Source organism: Ursus maritimus, unplaced genomic scaffold (genome assembly GCF_017311325.1).
Source record: "Ursus maritimus isolate PB19 unplaced genomic scaffold, ASM1731132v1 scaffold_17, whole genome shotgun sequence".
NCBI lineage: Eukaryota > Metazoa > Chordata > Mammalia > Carnivora > Ursidae > Ursus > Ursus maritimus.
In genome coordinates, this window is record NW_024424119.1 from 49879155 (window position 1) to 49901483 (window position 22329).

General features: G+C 42.8%; 1 protein-coding gene across 1 annotated transcript in view; it reads right to left on the reverse strand.

Moving 5' to 3' along the window:
- The window catches only part of NR6A1 (nuclear receptor subfamily 6 group A member 1), a 214178-nt gene that overhangs the window by 1717 nt on the left and 190132 nt on the right, over window positions 1–22329 (reverse strand). The window contains exons 4-9 of the mRNA XM_040631869.1: window positions 20257–20312; window positions 13068–13222; window positions 11495–11722; window positions 9703–9957; window positions 2134–2255; window positions 313–465 (exon numbers count right to left, since the gene is read on the reverse strand). Coding sequence (XP_040487803.1) covers window positions 313–465; window positions 2134–2255; window positions 9703–9957; window positions 11495–11722; window positions 13068–13222; window positions 20257–20312 — 969 coding nt within the window. The remainder of the gene's footprint in view (window positions 1–312; window positions 466–2133; window positions 2256–9702; window positions 9958–11494; window positions 11723–13067; window positions 13223–20256; window positions 20313–22329) is intronic.

Here is a 22329-nt window from a genome sequence, read left to right on the forward strand (position 1 = left end):
TTTCCCCATCCACAGAAGGACCACAATATCACCAACAATCAGCCTTGCAGAGTTTGTTCTGAGATTAAGTAACATAAGGTCACAAAGCACCTTGCACATGATAGGCACTCAGGAAATGTTAGACTCTCTTCCCTACAAAGAAAATACAAACTTCTCATTATAATATAACTTTCCTGAGGGCAATGGTAGTAGCTCTTTTATGCAGTTGGTGATGAGCCTGTAATGAGCATCTTGAAAACACCGCTTGTCTCATTTCTCTCACAAGCCAAGAGAAGCAAGGAAGGTTTGGAAGCCCAGCACCAAGAATGTTACCTGCAATATAGCGGATCTCAGGTAAGCACATCATGAGGTCAGGAAAGCGGTTCGGCTGATGTGTGTATTTATATTCAGTGAAATCCTGGCAAATGTACCAATATCGCTTGTTCAACTGTTCCAGCTGTGAGGCACTGGTCAGACCCCTGATATCTGTGAAAAAACCACACAGGAAAAGGAGGGGCTTTCTACTGTGGAAGAAACACCAGCTCCTTGAATATGTGCATCTTTCAATTAAAAGTTATTCAACATTGTCACAACAGGAGATCTTTTCTCTTTCTATCATGGAGGAACAAAACTCTGGATAAGGGAAGAGAAATCAGATAAAGAAGGAAAAAAATTATAAAGGACAGTCACTAGACTGAGACACTTGAGCACTAGGCTGTATCTCAACTTCCTACATAGCTCCCAGCACAGAGCTTGACACAAAACAGTCACCAGTGGATGCTGAACAACTGACTGAATAATCTACCTTTCACAATGTATCCTTTACAATGTCTTTAAACTGACCCTTTGCTGGAGCCAATTAGAAAGCTTGCTAATACCCGCACGTACTCACACATGGTCTCCTATGTGCTTCTGCTCATACTATTTATTCTCCCTGGGCTGTCACTCCAGCTTTTTTCTATATAGATTTCTCTCTCATTTATTTATATATAAATGTATGTGTGTGTGTATATATATATATATAATGTATATCTATGTGTGTGTGTGTGTGTGTGTGTGTGTATGCACATACCAACGCCTTTTTATACATGGAATATAAATATAACTTATCTATATAATTTATATATAAAATAGGATCTATTCTCTATATAAATCTTACCCAGCCTTTGAGGACCAGCTCAGATTTCTCCTCCAAGTAGCTGCTCCTGATCTCCCCTGATCTGAGTCTCAAGTAATGTGTCAAGTGCCATTAGAGTGTCAACTTCTTGAAGCCAGGGACCTGGGATCTATTTTATTTAATGTCTTTAATGTTCAACACAGTGCCTGGTCTAGGGAAGGCACACGGAACAGCAGATAAATGAATGGAGAAGATAAATGAATGAATAGTGGAGAAGCAGCAGGAGGAGTAAGCAAAGAGGAGGGGATCAGAAGTCTCTGGACTAGGAAACTGAATACAGTAACAGAGCAATTTCAATGTCACAGGAAGCAAAACAGCCCAGTTCCACTGTGAGAACAGAGCACTCATACACTACCTTGGAAAAAAGAGAATATAAATTCTCCTTCATGTTCCAGGTACTAGCACCACTTTGCAGGTAATACCCCGCATAAATCCCATCCAGCACTCTTCTAATTAAAAGCCATGCTTGATACATGTTGTGTGAGTTTTTGTACACCCCCCACTCTGCCCTGAAAAGGCTGTCAGAACCACTGCCAGCCTGTCATAGACGTCTTATCTCCAATAGTTTCATCAGTCACCCTGCTCTTCTTCAGCCACTGGTAAACTTGGTACATATTTTAAATGACGCATGTACTGTCCTTGGTGTCTGTGTTTAAATGCATTAAAACTGACTAAACAAAGCGAATCCTCTTCCTTCCTCTATGAGTTATAGAGACTGTGGCATTTAGGTTTGAAGAAAAAAATCCAAAGCATGCCCTGCCTTATAGAGGGGCAGGGTGAGGAGAGCATAGGCCTTCTAGGATTGGTACCCACATAGTGTGACAGATTCTGTGTGACAGTCCTGAGGGCAAAGGGGTGGGAGGTGGTGTGTGAAACACGAGGGAAAATGATCTCCGGCAAAAAAACCCAAAACAAAACAAACAAAAAAAAACAAAAAACTAACCCCACAAAACCTTTTCTCACCTCCAGCTACTTACCTTGATTTAAGAAGTTAATTGCTTTCATGCAAGCATACTCCTCATTGCTGACCTTTAACTGATGGAACTTGTGATATAGGTAGATGAGCCGCTCGATCACCTCCATCCCTTCATCACTAAATCTGGAGAACAGACAGAGGTGTGAGTGGGTTTTGAGACCAATGGAGGTCAAGGAAGGGAAGACAGAGGTCTCCTACAGCTTCTTAAGGCATTGAAGACAGAAAAGAGCCTGAGCCTGGGGGAAATGGAACCCAAAACCATTCTGAAAGACAGGTAGATGCATGGTTTGTCTAGAGGCAAGGCAGCTCATACAAGCTACTGTTCCTAAGGTCAGGTGGGGCCAATTAAATCTAAGTTCAAATCCAGTTCCAACATACGAAAGTTCTAAGACCTTGGGAAAATCACTTGACCCCTCTACGCTTTGAGGTTCTCTTTTGTAAAATAATAATGCTTGTCTGCTTGGGGTAACAAGGGCCAAAGGCTGTCTGAAATGTAAATGTGGAAAAATATGACATTATTAAGATACTGCTACGGTTGAGATGCAGCCCCCAGTATCAATGGCAGCTGCCATGGTGACTCTATCTGAGCCTCTGCCACAGTGAAGAAAAAGCTGATGATTGTATTTTTTAGGTTCACGGTTCCCAGCAGGGCTGAGGTTATGCACAATGAAAAATGTTACTGGCATCCCTGACTTTAGCTAGGGAGGAAGGGAAACATTAACTGAGCCTCCATGCTGTGCCAGTCTCTGTGCTAGACACTTTATGTGCACTTTCTCATTTAATTTTCTCAGCTCTATGGGCTATGTGAGATTATCATTACCACTGTATAGATGAGAAACTGAAGTTCAAAGAGCAGAGGGGACTGGTCCATCCACAAGCACACAGCTAGTTGGTGGCAGAGCTAAAACTTGGAATCTGGGCTAACTTCCCAAGCCCTTGGTTTTTCCAATATCTAAGGACAGCATCATACTGTAGCAGAGAAGCCTCAATGTGGACCATGCTCCTTTCTTTGGATTAGAAGTAAGCTCCTTGGGGAAAGATCAAGTTTTAGAAAAAGGAGCCCCAGGTTAGGAGACTAATACTCTGGGTCAGAGTGGGCAATACCTCATACCAGAGGTGGAGATACCACCAAACCAAGCAGGCAAAAAGGCTTAATGGGGAAGCAAGAGTGTGTAATAGCTGGGGTCAGGCTCAGCCTCTGCCCTTCTAGGAGTGGACTAAGGAGAGTTCCAGATAGGCCTTAGATGCGGCTAGGAGAGAAGATGCTCAGCCCTGGGACTACCTCCCGGTGTCATGTTCAGATCTGAGTACTGCAGCCCTATGCCAGGCAAGAAGTCCATATCTGGGCAGGGTGCCGAACACCTAGGGATGTACTACCGCTGTCTGGGCTCTACTGCCTTCTGCGTTGACTCTGAAGGCTTTGCAAAGGCTTGGCCTCCTGGGCAAGCAGCACATTTTCTCTTCCTGGGGGGAAAGCCTGGCTCTGGTTGGGGTCATTGGCATCTGCACTTCTCAAGCACCAGGGGGAGCTACAGGAGCAGTTACCCGCAATCTAGAGCCTGACCTCTTTGCCTCAAAGCCCCATCACAACCTGGGGCTTCTTCCCTCCATTCGCTGACTTGAACAATGAGGGCTGACTCCATTTCTCTCTGTGCCTGGCCCAATGGCTTTTACAACTTTATTAATACTTTCCCAAACTGGCTGATAGACAAATTTATACTGAATAACTACTATATAAACTTATCTACCTTTCTACCCTTTGTTGAGTGTTTGTTACTTGCCAATTACTTTGTTAAATATTCTACACACATTATTTCACTGGATACTCCCAATAAATCTACACAATTGGTATTATAGCCCTCTTTGTTCACATGTGGAAACAAAGCTCAGAGAGGTTATTTACTGTGCCCCTACTGCATTCTATTTTACTTTTTTTAAACTTTTATTTATTTGACAGAGAGAGAGACAGCCAGCGAGAGAGGGAACACAAGCAGGGGGAGTGAGAGAGGAAGAAGCAGGCTCCCAGCAGAGGAGCCTGATGCAGGGCTCGATCCCAGAACGCCGGGATCACGCCCTGAGCTGAAGGCAGACGCTTAACAACTGAGCCACCCAGGCGCCCCTCTATTTTACCTTCCTGACAACCTGTGAGACAAGTAATATCACACCTGCACGTTAGGGATGAGGAAGCAAAAGAAGAGCATCTTGCCTACCCCGAAGCTGCACAGCAAATAAGTGGTGGTGGGGTGGGGCCAAAGTTTAAACCCAAGTTTTCTAATTCCAAGCCTCTTGCTTTCTCAGCACTAAACTGTCCACTCCCTGTCTTGCTCTTAACTGGTAACTGGGAAAGGCTACCTCATGCTACCACAGGAGACCTCAGGAACTCTGTGTTCCCACAGCGACTCAGCCCAGGGCCCACCTCAATCAGGTGTAGGGTTTGCTGCAGTGCCTGCATGATACTGAGACATGCAGGAGGCAGTTGGCCTGGGAATGAAGAGCATGCCTCATCACAGGACTCTGATGACTACTTCTGTTCTTGAGAGGAAAAAGGTCTTGACTGTGAATTCCCTCTAGTATCTGCCTGGAGGGGTGGTGTGGGGAGGAAATGTGGTAGGGCATCAAAAAGGAGGACGCAGGGAGAGCGGCAATGCCAGCATCTGTCTGTGGCCGAGCAGTGTAGCAAACAAAGATAATGTTCTCTCCCTTAATCAGCACCCGCTTGCCCCAAGTGCTCCCTCTGGCACTGCAGAACCTGCAGGTGTGTGGTTATCAGCCAGACCCCCCAGCCAGCAGTGGTGAACTTACTGCTGGCTGAGTCTTGATGTGAGGGACACAAAGGAGCTCCCAAGTGCCTGGCGTGAGAATATGTCCCAAATCTGCCCTTTCTCTTGGGGACAGCACGTACCTTCTTTTCCACATTTCCTAGGAACAGGCAAACATCATAGACCCCTGGCAGTGGTGGGGGCCTGGCAGCCAGCCCAGTAGCCCCCACTCAGTCTCCACAGCCCGACTGCAAAGCTTTCCTCCACACCCCGCATCCCACCCCTTGATAAACAAATTGTTCTCTGTTCCATGGGCCTGCTTTCTCCTGCAGCCGTTCCTCCTCCACATCTGCCCACTCCACAGTTCTAACGCCCCTGTATTCCCTGTCTGCAAATTATCAGCATTTAAAGCCAGAAAGTTGGACAAACACACCCATTCTTCTTCGAGGTTCCCATTACACAAGCATGCTGGGACAAAGAAAACATTCCTGCCAGGATCCCCCAAACCACTGGACCATTCAGTCAGCAATTGAAGCTGACACTATGTAAGTTATGTCCCATTAAGGGGGCCGAGAGGCCCAGTTGTCTCTTTTTCATTCAGCTAAGTGCACCTACCCCCAGGAGCAGTCATCAGCTTTAAAGGAATTGTCATCTCAACACCCATGTAAACACGCCAAGATTGAAAGTAAGACTGCAACTCTAGGCCACATTCCAGAAAGCTGAACTTTTTTAGAAGGCTAAATAATTTAGTAGAGTGTAATAGTAAGGCTTCTGGGCTTTGGAGCACAAGAGATCTAGGTGATAATCTCAACTTCATCTCTTTCTAGGTTTGTAGCCTTGAGTTTTTTCACCTCTCTGAATCTCATGCTCCTCATCGTGGAGCAAGGACATTAATGCAGTTGCTTGGGGCGGTGGTGAGGACTAAACAAATAATGTTTGTAAAGCACTTAAGACAGAATTTGGCACAATAAACAGCCCATAATTGTTAGCTATTATCATTATTAATGGTATCATCATCATCGCTCCTGTTATCACAACAAAAAGAAAAGATTGTTTCTTGAAACTTACAGCTAGGGTGTGAGCAGGGAAGCTGGGAGGCAACTTTCCAGAGATCTGGCAGAAATGGAGCAGTGCTCACGAGATAGAAGTGCCCATTAAAGCCCATCTAGTGCAAGGCATCTTCTCTTGAGAGTGAAGGAGTCTTGATTAGGGCCAGGAGCAGTCACTGGCTGGTGCTACAATCTGCTTTAAATCAAATTCGCCCAGCTCACTGTCTGATAACAGCCTGATTAAGGAAAATGGGTACCATAAATTTGATTCAATATTTGAGACGAGAAAAGGAGGTGGTCATGTATCATCAGGGAAAAGCCTTTTCATGACAGCAGGAACTCACTTGCACTCAAGAGTCGTGAAAAAGTAAAGGCATTTTGGGGGAGTAGGAGTAATGCAGGAGCAGGCAAGGTAAAAAAGAGCTATGGCCAATTACAGACTCCACACCCTGGGTTTCTAGCAGAGTAAGGAATGCTTTACTCTAATGTGCCTGAATCCAGAGGTTCTCATACTTCCTTTTCCTCTGACCCCCTGGGCTCGCCGGCTCATGCATCTCAGGCTCAAGAGACTCCAAACCAAACTCAGAGTGGCTCATCTCTTCGCCTGTTCTTCTCAGGCTGCATTATCTTGGCTAAGAGAACTGGCACTCACCTGCCTGGCAGCATCCCCAACTTCTGCCTCACTGAAGTCCCACTGACTACACCTCCTTGTTATCTCTTAACTCTGTACAGCCCTCTCTATTCCCATAGTCACTGCTGCCTTGTCCAGGCCTTGTTTTCTTTTACCCGGATTATGAAAAACCTCTTACCCAGCCACCATCCTCTGGTGTTGTCCATGCCAATCCACCTGAAGCTTTACAGCCACAGGGATCTTTCTAAAATGATACCTGACCATGTAATTGCTCCACATAAAAACATCTTATGATTTAAGAGTATTTACATAATATAATCAAAATTCTTTTGATAGGCATTTAATGAATCTTTTTTTTTTTTTAAGATTTATTTACTTTAGAGAGAGAGTGCACGTGTGTGTGTGAGCAGGGGGCAGGGGGAGAGCGAGACAAGCAGACTCCCCGCTGAGTGGGGAGCCCAACGCAGGGCTCAATCCCAGGACCCTGAGACCATGACCTGAGCTGAAATCAAGAGTCAGACGCTTAACCGACTGAGCCACCCAGGAGCCCCTACACCGGCATTTGAACACCTTCATGATCTGCCCTTTTTTTTTTTTTTAAACCTTTTTCTCCAGCCATTTCTTCCCTCATTTCTTCTCTCAGATACATTCTCTCTATACCCTAATCCACAGGATTGCTTTTGGTTCCCTGCACAAACCAATCACCCAGGAACTCTAACTTCTAGGACTCTGTTTTATCTCCTGCCTTCCTCCTATTCTCTATAATCTACCTAGGAAAACCCACTTCAAGACGCAGCTTAAATGTCTACATTACCTGATTATGCAAGTAGAGGTCCTTACTCCCTCGGCTGTGCTGGCACAGTCCCTCATATGCCCCTCGATCGCCACCAGTATCCTCCTGGATTACAGATTGTTACCTGTTTCTATCTGTTTCCCAATCCCCTAAGCCACAAATAGGGGCTCTCACCTCAGAGTCAGAAACCATGTCTGCATCATCTTGGTCCCAACACCCCTCCCTCTGACACACAGAACAGTGTCCTAGGTACATGGGTGTGTAATCAGAACTAACATGTTGAAGTTTAACTTGTATTTTTCCATGGAAAGATAACATATGCTTCTTACATGGAGTAGTAAGTCCTGACAACAAATCTATTTCTTTCCTCAGAACTAACACATGTTCTAGAATCAGCATTGTTCAACAGAACTTTCTGAGGTGATGGAGATGTTCTGGATCTGCACTGTCCAATACAGTACCCACTAAGCACATGTGGCTAGTGAGCACGTGGAATGTGGTTAGTGCAAATGAGGACTGATTTTTAATTTTATTTAATTTTAATTAACTTAAATTTAAAAAGTCACCCGAGGCTAGCAGTTAGTATACTGGACAGTACAGCTCTACATTCTCCTCGGTAAGGAGCCTTCCTAGAAATAAACATTTCCTCACTAATTTACTGGCCTCTGCCTTGCTCTTGGGGCTCAAGGGACTGGATACAGTGGGATGGGGTGCTTTATGAAGCTCAAAGCCACAAAGAGCCTTGCATGGCCAATGATCCCTGCCTACCTGCAGAGGGCCTGGGAAAACCCATCATTTTATAGGGACTAGAGCCCATAGGTAGACTTTGTAGACAGCTCCAGGCTGCACTGGTGGATTCCAGGCGAACAGGGGCCAGACTCACTGGGCCAGCTCTGCAAACCCTGACAATATTAAAGCCTACTGACTGCAATTCAAACACTCAGTTGGCCCAGAATCAAGGAGCAAGAGATATGAATTTGATGGAAACAATGAATTAAAGGCTCAAATCAGGAGGTTAGGTCATCTGTAAAATCAGATAGTCTGTTTATAGGACAAAGTGTCAGCTGGGTTCAAAACTCTGTCATTTATAGATTACCCTGAAGCCAGTAAGCATCACTGAAAAGGAAATATCAGAAAAATGGGAGAGTGTCAGCATCCAGACTCCTCCCTCCCCCAGCTGTGCAAAGGGCCCCTGAGAGTCTTGGAGCTTTACTCTCAGCCTAACACTTAGCCTGTCTTTATTCCATGGCAATTGGGTGACAGAGGAGAGGCACTTTGGTCTTGTGTAGAGAAGTGTGCGGGCTAGTACCCCATCCCTCCAGTTTTCATTGATGGGGGTACCTCTTCCTCTTTCTTGGTGTTCTGGAATCCCAAAACTTCGATTTTTTAAAACTGTTCAATAAAGGTGAATTACTGAAATGTCTATTTAAATGTGATTTAAGCTTTATTTTTCACGTGATAAATTAATAAGCCAGAAAAGTTGTATCAACAGATCCATTTGTCCTGATTTTGGGGTGTCACCACGTGCTGTAGGTCTTCAAAGTGAGTGAGTAAAAGATCTGTGCTAGACCAGGAGATTAGGATCCTGACCAAGTAGGATGAGAAGTTATGCCAAAAAACATTGAAGAGAGCCGCTTGGTCTCTTAGTCCCATGCTGTTACCATCTCACTGCATCTCAGATGCAGTCAAAGAGCCTAAGCTTTGACATTAGGCAGGCATAGGTTCAAATCCAGGCTCTGGGTTCAAACCCAAAACATTAAAGGGCAGGTCTCTTTGAACTTCAGTTTTCTTATCCATAAAATAGGCATAACAACACCTATAATGCTAGAGGCTGTGAGAAAAGAATAAGAGTAATGTAAAATACTAAGCCCAGTGCCTGGCATATAGTAGGTACCATATTGACTTCTAGATCTTGTTCTTGAACTATAAACTATAGCTCAGAGGCCCCCACTTTACAGATGAAGTTTAGAGTTTAGGTTTTTGTATTTCCCAGATACATTATCTTACCTCAGTAATCCATAATAATAATAATAATAATAATAATAATAATAATAGTGTAGCGCTCTGCTAAGGTTCGCTGCACAGTATTATTTATTTTTCACAACTACCTTGTTGGGGAAATACTGGTAATTATCCCATTTTATAAATTCAGAATGTAGGAATCAGAGACTTGTCTATGGTTACAAAGCTAGTCAGTGGAGAGTAAGGATTCAAAGCCAGCCCTGTGTGTGGCTCTAATTCCTATCCTCTGGAGTGTCAGTGGGGGCACTCCATCCCTACCTTGCAGGGATGACAATGGTTTGGTTGTGTGACTTCCTCCCTAGCCAACAGTCCTTACCTGTGTAGTTCTTCATCAGAGGGTGAGTACTTGGCAGTGACATCAGCCAGCTCCCCAAAGATCTGTTTGCTATAAACGGTGAGGGAGGACAGCAGGATTAATTCCTGCCAGGTAGAGCTCAGGAGGCACGTGTAATCCTTGATTGAGAGCTCGCAGAAGAAAGGCAGTTTCTTGATCCAGGCAATCTGCCTAAAGAGCAGCTCATCGGCCAGGCGGCAAAGCAGGGCAAACAGCTCTGCCTGAGTCACAGCGTACCTAGGGGTAGGGACAGTGGAAAATCACTTCCAGTAGCAGAGGGGGAGGATGGAGGCACAGGGAAAGGGTACTTTTAAGAATTAAAAGGGTCTCTGGCAGTGGGTTCCTTGACTTTGATCATGGGTCTCCAGCTCCATTCAAATTAGTCTAATGATAAAGAGGCAGGGCTGGGGCCAGTAGCAAGCTCAGGGCTGGAGAAGTGGGTTTGGTGAGAAAAGGCTGTAGAAAGGAAAGGAGGATTGGAAATTTGTACAATTATTTGGGAATATGACTTTTAATGTTGGTGTCCACTAATGTTCCATGTGTTAGAGAAAATTCCATCATTCCTACACTAGTTGTGGCAACAAGAGCTCCAGTAGGGCAGATATGGTGCCCACCTGGTACAGGGACTGGCACAGAAATAAGCCCGAGGCCATATGGCTGAAACAGAAGAGAACAAGTTCAGAAGCTTTTGCTGCTCTCATTGCACCCCCTGGTGGTGAGACTTCAGAAATAAAGTTGCTCAGCCCTTGTAAGCTACTGCTGAATGGAAGGAGCGAGCATTTCTCATCTCTGAGCTGAATGAGACAGGGTTCCAGCTTTCGTTCTCTCAAGGCCCCTTGACATGACTAGTCTCCACACCCCACACCCAGGTTTATAAAGATTTTGTATGGCTTTCTTGTAAGTAGATCTTTGAATTTCCTCTTTTTTTTTTTAAAAGATTTTATTTATTTGACAGAGACAGCCAGCCAGCGAGACAGAACACAAGCAGGGGGAGTGGGAGAGGAAGAAGCAGGCTCCTGGCGGAGGAGCCCGATGCGGGGCTCGATCCTGGAACGCCGGGATCACGCCCTGAGCCGAAGGCAGACGCTTAATGACTGCACCACCCAGGCTCTCCTGAATTTCCCCTTCTGATATTGGAAATTAGCTTAAGAAATCTCAGGATACAAACCTTAGGAGGTCTAAGCCTGATAACAAACAGCCTATGCCTTAGGCCAAAGGATTAATGGATACAGCAGCTGGTGGGCCTAGAGGCTGAATCAGTATCTACTTAGGTAAAGCTGACAGCGGATTGACAAGAGTATTCCTTCCACCCACTCAGGTCTGCACACAGAGCACACGGCACCAGGCTACCAATGGGTACATTGTCTAGGGATGCAGACAGTCCACAACCAGCTAGTGCCTTGAATGTCTTGTTAATGAGCCTAGACTTGATGTATAATTATTCCCAGAATTACAGCTCATCTCTGGCTCAGAGCCAGAGAAGCACTCAGACCACCTCAGGGCCTAGCTTACCTAGGCCCAAGCAGAAACAAAAGTCCTTTAATTCCAATTCCCTAAGGATTGATAAACAGCCCAACTCTGAAAAAAGATGCTCAAGAGAAAAACAAGGGACCATTGACTTCAAAGATAAATACAGATTTGTCCTCTGATGCTTGAGTTGTTACTCATTATCCCCCTGATTCATTCCAAAGCCTAGGGTATTAGCAGCCAGGGACGAAGGTGGGTGTGGGGTAGGGATCATTTTGAAGTTGCAAGGGCTAAATGGGGCACTCACCCATCTTCAATCAACATGGGCGTGCCCAGTGGCTCCAGGTCCTCGGCTGATACCAGCTGGTGAATCAGACTGTATGACTGGGGATCCAGGCTGCGAGCTTGTGGGGGCAGGAGTGGCGAGTGGGCGGAATAGCTAAAAAGGTGCGGTATGTATTGATAGTGTGGAGGCACAGACATCCCCATGTACTGCTCCCTGAATGCCATGAATCCATTTAGTTCCACAGACCTACTGAAGAGAAAAGTCTCATGTCAAGCAGAACCATGGCAGGTCTCCTGCCTGCTCAAGGTGGCTAAGGTGTTTTTAGGCCATGCAATCTGTCTTCATTGGGGACATAATTAATGGTTACATGCATGTCTCCCCCACAGACAGGGACTCTCTGCAGGTGTGTGTATGTGTGACTTATCATTGGACACCCAGGACCTGGTAAAATAGGTACTGAATAAACAGTGGTTGATAAATTCTTTGTATAGGTGCCACATTTGAAGAGATTTTAATGGATACTCACAAACTATGATCCACAAAGGTGGGGGTATGTATTTTTTTACTGCTAGGAAAACTAAGGCATAGGGCCTGGCTAGGTCATAGAACAAATCCAGCACCTAGCAAGGAATCTGACATGGAATCTGGTAAAGAATCTGGCAAGAACCCCCTAAACATTTAAAGGAAAGAACAAAAAAGGAACAATCAAACAAATAAAAGTTATAATAAAAATACCAAGAGAAAGGCAGATTCTTATCTTCGTCCCTTTCCTGGAGAAATCTAACCACTCTGTCACCTAAACAAAAATCCTCTGGCTTTACCTAGATGCATTTCCTGTAACGTGTTGACAAACTACAGCCTGTGGCCTATTCGGTAAATAAAGTTTTAATGGAACACAGCCACATTCATTCACCAAAATAATCTTTGGCTATTTCTGCACTATAATGGTAGGGCCAAGTAGTTGAGACCCAGACTGTGTGGCCTGCAAAGCCTAACATATTTATTATCTGGCCTTTATAGAAAAAGTTGATCAATCCCTTTCCTATAAGAAAGGTTTCTGCAAAAAGGAAATCTACCCTGGTAGTTGATGGCTACATTTTACACCTAACAACTAACTTAAGATAACATTCTTGAACCAAGAGTCTCTAAATTGGTATTCCATGATAACAGCAAATTTAATTAGCTTAAAATTTCTCAGTTTCTTAAAATTTATAAAGTGAAAATCTTCACTATTGCTGAGACAGAGAAATAACTTAATTCAATATTGTCAATGTGGTTTGTTTTATTTCCGTGATAAATGTGAGAAAAGAGCTACATTTAAAATGGTATTCTGTTAGGTAAAGAATGTATAGGCGCAGACAGCAGCTATGTCACTTTATTAGCCTGCAGAAGAGACTGCTGACATTTTCAAGGTCTTTAGCAAAAAGTAGGCTGTGAAATGCTGCTTTGTGTCATCCTGGCCCCTACCCAAAAGACTGAGGGAGCAAGAGTACAATGGCTGAAACAGACTGGCCGGGATACCTGACCAGAGGTTCCTTGTGGGTCTACTCTTTGGGTGGTCCCTAGATGATGCTGGGTTTGCCTTGAAGCTCACCTGGAGGACAGTGTGGAGCCTGGTGAGGGCTGGTTGCTCTCTGAAGCCCTGTTCCCAGGGGAACTGTGGTCGCTGTCACCATGGTTGCTCCAGTGATTGGCCTCTTCCTCAAATTCCTGCCCAGACATGATCCTTTCGATCTCTTCCTCTGATATCTTTGAGAAGAAATTGATACGTGTTAGACTGGGTGCTCAGGATACCCTCTTTCCTTCTTTAGGACCAGAATTTATTTAAACCTCACAAGGATTCCCAGAACTCTCTAGAGAGACACTCAGACTCCCTCCCCTCCAATTCCATACTCCAGGGTCTCTCAATACTCTTAGGACAGCTCAGTTGCTTTGTTCCCAGCACCATAGCTCACTATGGCCTTCCTCTTGTCCATTTACCCTCCTCTCAAGCCACAAAGCCTCCATGTTCTTGAACACTCTTTCTCTTTGAGTCTATTCTTTCCTACCCCTGCAACACCACTCTTCAAGAACAAACTCCTACTTGCCTTTTAACACCTAATTCAAATGCCACCTTCTTTGTGAATCCTTCTATCACTACCTAGACAAAACTTTAGGTCCTTCCTCTATCCACTTCTAATTCTGTGCATTCTGAGATAGGCAGAATAGCACAGTGGTTAAGAGGATGAATACTGGAGTTAGACCACCTTTGTTCCAAAACAGGTTCTGCTACTTTCTAGTTGTATAATCTTAGGCAAGTCATTTAACTATTTGAACTTAAATTCAAAATCTGAACAAAAATTACCTGTGTGGTGGAGAAAATAATACTATCTGTCTCATGGGATTGTCGTGAGCATTAAATTAGTTAATACATTATCACATGATTAGAAAAGGGCTTAACACATAGCAACATTTATGGAAGGTTGACAATGATATCTTCACCATTATCGTTGTTATTTTTATAGCACTATGGTAATGTGTCATAAAAATGCCCTCTATCAGACATAAGGCTATGATAGAACCCAGGAAAAAGTAATCAAAGAATGCATGTTGGATAAACAAATATTCACTTATTAAGTACTGTCCATGAGACTTCATATGGATTTTCTTAGTAGGGAAGACATTCCCAAGCCTACAGAATAAATAAAAAGAAATTTTAGCTCAGACAAGTGAACGGACTTGCCCAAGATCATACTGTGTGCCCATGTCTTGGGAGGAGTTTGAGGAAGAGACCAAAGTACCCAAGTATTCAGTCCATGGCTCTAGCTACCATACCATAAAGGGAGTGAATAAATATGTATTTATATATTGTGTATTTATAATATACAGTGTATTTATAAACACTATAAAGTGTTTAACCCAGAATTGTAGTCTAACTGGCTAACCTCAGCACAGAATGAGAGTGAACAGGAAGGAGTAAGGGCCAGATATATTTTTATTTCTTGTTCCTATAGAAAGCCTGGGAGGACATTTTCTCTCAAGTCTGTCTGACTCAAACCTGCACAACTCTTTGTTCCAGCAGCCTGTGAGGAAACCTTGAGCTGCTCTGATCATAAATACAGGAGGCATTTAGAACTGGAAGCCAGCCAGCACATAGGACTTGGAGGGAAAAAAAGAAAAATTTAACGGGTACACAAGTTGAGTGATTGGTCTCAACAAACTTAGATTGTATACTGAATTAGAGGGGTAGACTTTCTTTATTCAATAACATGTAACAAAACAGACAAACCTTTTCTCTTAAGGATCTTTAGAACACCAAAATCTCAGATTTTATAAGACACATAAAGACAAAAGACACCATCAAACTGCAAGACATCTACTGAGACCCTGACTGAAGTAGCCTCAGTGGTCGTAGTGAGAGCAATACCAGAGCTTGGAGGGCATGGAAGTACCTGAGCTAGGTGAAAAGAACCAGTCCTGAAAAATCAGATTATTCCAGCCGGGAGCCAAAGTTGGACTGCATCTGTCTCTCCCTATAGGTCCCACAGGACACTAGGCAATCACTGATGCATTAAGGAGATGGAACATATCAGAAGGGCTTGTATCTAGGTTCAGATCTCATCTGTCATTTCCTAACTGGGTGCTTGCTGTTGGGCAAGTCACTCAAGTTCTCCGAGCCTTACTTCCCTCACCTATAAAATGAAGATAATACCACCTACTTAGTAGTTTGGGTTCCCTCTTAGGGTGCAGAACTGAATCAGACTCGAGAGGTTAATCTAAGCTAAAGTGATGAAGTGCACAACAGGTGCTCAACAAATCATAATTCTATCCCTTATTTTTAATTATAATTAAACACAGTGAAGAACTTGGGAGATCACAGCTCTCTCTTCCTAACACACTACCTAAAAAAGCAAGAGACAAAGGGAAAATTATATGCTCAGTATCAAAAAGTCAAATGCAATGACAAATGAGAAAGATTTCTCTGAGCATCATCTCCCTCCACTCTAGAGAGAAATAGAGTCTAGAGACTTAAGCCACTAAAGATCCCTGCAATGGTGGGAGAAGCGTACTCGAAAGACTTCAAGTAATGCTGAAGAAGGTTTTTCATTGAGGAAATGCTTAAGAATTCTTTCCAATAGATAAACTTTCTACTGCATCTAAATATAAAAAGAATGACTGCAAATAAAGGCCATACATGAAAAGCCCACAGCTAACGTCATACTCGATGAAAAACTAAAAGCTTTTTCTCTAAGATCAGGATCAAGGCAAAAATGCCCACTCTCACCATTTCTATTTAACACAGTACTGGAAGTCCTAGCCATTGCAATTAGACACGTAAAAGAAATAAAAAGCATCTAAATCACAAAGAAGTAAAATTATCTCAGTTCATAGATGACATGATCTTATACAGAGAAAACCAAAAGACTGTTAGAACAAAAGAATTCAGCAGTTTCAAGATACAAAATCAACATAAAAAAAATCAGTTGCATTTTTATATACTAACAATGAATCTGGATAAAGGGAATTAAGAAAACAATCTCAGTTACAATAGTATCAAAAAGAATAAGATACTTAGGAATAAACATAACAAAGAGATGAAAGACTTGTACACTACAGAAAGAAATTTAAGATATAAATAAATGGAAAGACATCCTCTGTTCACAGATTAAAAGACAATTATTGTTAAAATATCCATAAGTATCCAAGGTGATCTACAGACTCAATGCAATCCTGATTATCAACATTCCAATGGCATTTTTTGCAGAAATAGAAAAAAAAAAAATCCCAAAATTCATATGGAAACCCAAAGAACCCCAAATCGCCAAAATGATCCTGACAAAGAACAACAAAGCTAGAGGCCTTACACATCCTGGTTTCAAAACATATTAAAAATTACAGTAATCAAAACAGTATGGTACTGGCATGAGGACAGGCCTACAGACCAATGCAAAAGAATAGAGAGCCCCAAAAATAAATCCACATATATATAGTCAAAAGATCTTTAACAAAGCTGCCAACTTACATAAGAATAGTCTCTTCAACAAGTGGTACTGGGAAAACTAGATATTCATATGCAAAAGAATGAAAATAGTTTCTGTTCTTATACTTCATACAAAACTCAACTCAAAATGGATGAAAGACCTGAAACTATAAAAGTCCTAAACGAAAACACAGAGAAAAAGCTTCTTGACGTTGGCCTTGGCAATGATTTCTTGAATACGATATCCAAAGTACAGGCAATAAAAGCAAAAAACAGACAAATGGAATTACATCAAACTAAAAAGCTTCTGCAAAGCAAACAATCAACAGTGTCAACAGGAACCTACAGAATGAGAGAAAAATCTGCAAACCATTTATCCGATAAAGGTTAATATCCAAGAGATATAGGGAATTCCTACAACTCAACAGTAAAAACCCCAAATAACCGGATTTAAAAATGGGGCGCCTGGGTGGCTCAGTCAGTTAAGCGTCTGCCTTCAGCTCAGGTCCTGGGATTGACCCCTGCTCAGCAGGGAGCCTGCTTCACCCTCTCCCTCTGCCTGCCACTCCCCCTGCTTGTGCTCCATCTCTCTCTCTAATAAATAAATAAAATTAAAATAAATAAATAAATAAAAATGGGCAAAATGGACACCTCGGTGGCTCAATCGGTTAAACGTCTGCCTTCAGCTCAGGTCATGATCCCAGGGTCCTGGGATCGAGTCCCACATTAGGCTCCTTGCTCAGCGGGGAATCTGCTTCTCCCTCGGGCTGCTGTTGCCCCTGCTTGTGCTCTCTCTCAAATCCCCCCCATCTCACAAATAAATAAAATCTTTAAAAAAATAAATAAAAATGGGAAAAGATTTGAATAAACATACAAAAAAAATCTTCTCCAAAGACATGTAAACAGCACAGCCAAAATGTATATGAAAAGATGCTCAACGTCACTAATATCAGAAAAATCCAAATCAAAACCATAATGAGGTTTTGCCTCACAACTATCCGGAATGCCATTACCAGAAAAAAACAGAAAATAAGAAATACCAGAGAAGATACCGAAAATTGGAGCCCTTATGCACTGCTGGGTGGGAATGTAAAATGGTGTGGCCACTATGGAAAACAGTATGGAGGTTTCTCAAAAAATTAAAAATAAAACTACCATATGACCCCATAATTCCACTTCTGGGTATTTACCCAAAAGAACTGAAATCAGGATCTCAAAGAGGTATCTGCCCTCCCACATTCACTGCAGCGTTATTCACAATGGCCAAGAGATGGAAACAACTTAAATATCCATTGATGGGTGAATGGATAAACAAAATATGGTATATGCATACACAATAGAATATTATTCAGCCTTAGAAATCCTGGACTATGCTACAGTGTGGATGAACCTTGAGGATATTACACTAAGTGAAATAAGGAAGTTACAGAAGAACAAATACTACATGATTCCACTTATATGAGGTATCAAAAGTAGTCAAACTTAGAAAGGGAAAGTAGAATGGTGGTTGCCAAGGACTGGGAGAAGGGGAAATAAGGAGTTGTTGCTCAATGGGTATAGCGTTTCAGTCATAAGATGAAAAGGTTGTAGAGATCTACTGTACAAAAATGTGCATACAGTAAATAAAACTGTACCATACACTTAATTTGTTAAGGGGATAAATTTCATGTTATATGTTTTTTACCACACACACACAAAAGAACATGTATGGGTATAGACCAAAATAAATTAATTTTCAAGAAACAGATATGGTTTGAATAACATGAATAAAAATGTTTGATTTATTTTTTTTTTTGAAGATTTTATTTATTTATTTGCCAGAGAGAGAGAGCACACAAGCACGGGGAGTGGCAGGCAGAGGGAGAAGCAGGCTCCCCACCGAGCAAGGAGCCCAATGCGGGACTTGATCCCAGAACCCTGGGATTACAACCTGAGCCGCAGGCAGACACTTAACTGATTGAGCCACCCAGGCCTCCCAAAATGTTTGATTTTAAAAAAAGAAATGAATACAGCACATACCCACAGCCTGACTGAGTGCATATATGTGCTAGGAAATGCCCCATATTTCATCGGCATATGTCTCAAAACAACTATGAATTCCTATCTTTCTCTCATTCCCTCACATTCAACTGGATAAATCCTATCAATTTTACCTATTAAATCTCTCTTGAATCTATTCTCTCCCCTTTAAACTATACTATCATTGCCCTGTATCTCTTGGCTGGACTTCTATAAAACCCTATGAACTGCCTTTTCTCTGCTCCCAGTTTTACAGACGTTTACCCAGCTCCTCACAAACCATTTCTATTGCTAGAATAATCTTTCCTTTTTTATTTTTATTTATTTGACAAGAGATAGAGAGAGAAAGAGAGCACAAGCAGGGGGAGCGGCAGAGGGAGAGGGAGAAGCAGACTCCCCACTGAGCAGGGATCCCGTTGTGGGTCCTGGGATCCTGACCTGAGCCGAAGGCAGACCACTTAACCAACTGAGCCACCCAGGCGTCCCTTTATATATATTTTTAAATTTTACTTTATTCTTTTTTAAAAGATTTATTTATTTATTTTAGAGAAAGAGAAATAGCATGTGGGGGGGGGCAGAGGGAGAGGGAGAGAGAAAATCTCCAACAGACTCCCTGCTGAGTAAGGAGCCTGATGTGGGGCTTGATCCCACAACCCTGAGATCATGACCTGAGCAGAAATCAAGAGTGAGTCACTCAACCACTGAGCCACCCAGGTGCCCCTATAATGATCTTTTAAAAATGCAGATCTGCCCATGTCTCTCTCTCTACTTAAAAGCTTTTAGTAGTTGCCTCTTGGTCCACACCAAGAGTCCTTGAGGCATGGTCCTGCTCACTAGTGTGCTAAGGGATTCATTTGCTGGGTCATAAACAGATCCAATTTTCTACCTTCGTGAAGTTCTTCTGTTGGCAAGTAAGAACAAGTTGGTGTAGGCTGGCCCTACAAAGGCTTTACCTAAGAAGCTATAATCAAAGATAGTTGAAGGCCATTCTTTAGAGAACAGATTCCAAACTCAAGGAACCTGCCTTATCTTCTGCCACTCCATTCCATGTGGCCAGCACTCCAGCCTGACTGCATCAACTCTCTGATTCCTTAAAGATTTATCTTGTGGTCTTTTTACAGTCTGTTCTGTCTAGCAGCAAGAGAAGATATTTGGCTCCCTGCCCCTTCCCAGCACAGCTAATTCCTCCTTTTCCTTCACACCTCAGTTCAAACTTTACCTTCTCTAGGAAGGCTTCCCTGAATGTCTTCAGTTCCCAACCACAGCTCCAATTCAAGAAAAAAGAACAACTAGTCCTTCCTTTCTGTACTCCCTGGGCAACCTCTGTTACCACTCACTATACTCTGATGTCTGTTTACACATCTGTCTCTCCCACTAGACTGAGTTCACAGTACAAAGGACTTGCACCAAGGAAGTACTTAAATATTTGTGGGATTGAATGGGTATTATTTCTACTCTACAAGTAAGACAATGAGCTTTCTGCTGATATATCTTTAGAGACGTTGAACAGCAAAGTAGTCTTACTGATTTCTGCCAGGCTAAGTTATCAACAACCTTGAGTGACTGACAAAAAAGTCCTCTGGATGGTTTAGAACCAGAATTGAGTTCACTTCCTGTGAAATCCTTGGGAAGGGTTGAGGGAATCACAAGAAAAGCTTTAATCGTTATGTTACATATTTAAGATTTTCAAAGCGCTTTCATAACCAGGCTCTAAAATCAGTTTTATGGGAATGAAAACAAGATGGCTCCATCAAAAGCCCTGGGCTTCCAGGATGGATCACAAAGACTGAGGCCTAGAACTCACCTGGACGGGCCCAATGCTCTTATTTCGGCCTCCAGGCATGCCATCTTCTCTGATTGCTGGAAGGAAACATAAGTCAAGACAGTCAAAAGCATACCCACAGAAGTCTAGGCACAAAAAGAGAACCTACTTGACCAAAAGCATGAGGTAACAATTGATGAAATCAAGATTAAAACAGAGGCCTTTCTGGACCCAAAGTATATACTCTTTCCATTATTCTAGGCTACCTCATAGGCAACAGATACTTCTGGCCCCCAAGGCAATAGACACATACTGCACACCCTGCATACATTTAATATGCTCAGCAAAGGTGACAGCATATTAACAGTCCTGTGCACAGTTCAAATATCCCACCAGGATGATGCATCTGAAGGCTTCAGTAAATTCAAAGAGAGGTAGAGAAAGAATATTTCCATTTTTAAAGAAAGTATTTTTAATTTCCAGGCTAAGTTTGGGTCTAATTTATAGGATGAGGAGAACAAATTTTTTGTTTTTTAAAGATTTTATTTATTTATTTGACACAGAGAGAGAGAGAGAGAGGGAGAGAGCAAGCACAAGCAGGGGGAGCGGCAGGCAGGGGAAAAGCAGGCTCCCAGCTGAGCAAGGAGCCCGATGTGGGGCTCGATCCCAGGACCCCGGGATCATGACCAGAGCCGAAGGCAGTTGCTTAACCGACTAAGCCACCCAGCTGCACTTGTTATTTTTTTTATTAATTAAATTTTTTATCTGATTGGTTTCTCCCTATAAAAGCAGTCAGTAAAGGGGTGCCTGGGTGACTCAGTCGGTTAAGCATCAGACTCTTGGTTTTCGCTCAGGTCATGATCTTGGGGTTGTGAGATTGAGCCCTGTGTAGGGCTCTGCACGGGGTGTGGAGCCTGTTTGGGATTTTCTCTCTCCCTAGTCCTCTGCCCCTGCCTCCCAATTTGCGTGTGTGTGTGTGTGTGTGTGTAGAGTAGCAAGAGATGAAGTTGGAGGTTGGAGAGGCCAACTGGAGCCAGATCATAGATAGCGTTTAATATCAGGGTAAGAGTATGGACTTCAGCAGAGGAAGCTAAGGATAAGATGGAATGCAGGGGATGGATGTGGTCAGGTTGGCATTTTCAAAAAATCTTTGTGATGGCCGCTGTGGAGGCTAGCTTGGAGGAGGCAATGTTAACAACAGAAGATAAGCTAATAGCATCATGTGAGAGCAAGCTTTGCTATACACAAACACATATATATACATACACATATATAAATAATATACCTGCTTCCAAAAAAATTAACATGAAGAATCTAGAAAGTCCTTGAGGCAGGGTTGAGGGTTCCAAGCATAACGCTTGGTTCCTGTGGTAACTGAAAAACTAACAGGAAGTTCATTTTCCTTAGAACAGACATTAGATTACACATTTCAGAATAGACAAGCTTGGGTCTAAATCCAGTTTTTGGGGTGCCTCGGTGGCTCAGTCTGTTAAGCGTCTCCTTTGGTTCAGGTCATGATCCCAGGGTCCTGGGATCAAGTCCCACATCAGGCTCCCTACTCCGTGAGGTGTCTGCTTCTTCCTCTTCCCCTCCCCCCACCTGTGCATTAATGTGCATGTGCATATATGTGTGCGTGCGCACCTGCACATGCGCTCTTTCTTGCAAAAATAAATATATCAAAAAATAGTTTAAAAAAAAATCCAGTTTTTGCCTGGTCTGTGTAACTACAGACAAGTTTCTTCACCTCTCTGAACCTCAGTTTCTTTAAGAATAAATGGGGCTACTACTAGAACTTATCTTATGGGGGTATTCTGAGGATTACATATAAAATAACTAAAGCACCAAGCATAGGGCCTGGCACATAAAGTAGGTATCCTCCCCTCTATCCAGCCTCTTTTCTATGTACACAGTAATTAAAAAAAAACAAGGCTCCATTCCCAGCTTTGCTGGATCCTTAATATCTTCATCTGTGAAATGGAGACAACATAGTCTGCTTTACAAGGCTGCTATGAATTCGGAGTGGGAAACATACACAGCTTATATTAGAGCCAGATGCATACTGGTTTTTGCCTGGAGCTCTCTTGCAACCTAATTTCAAGTTCTAAAAATCCTTAA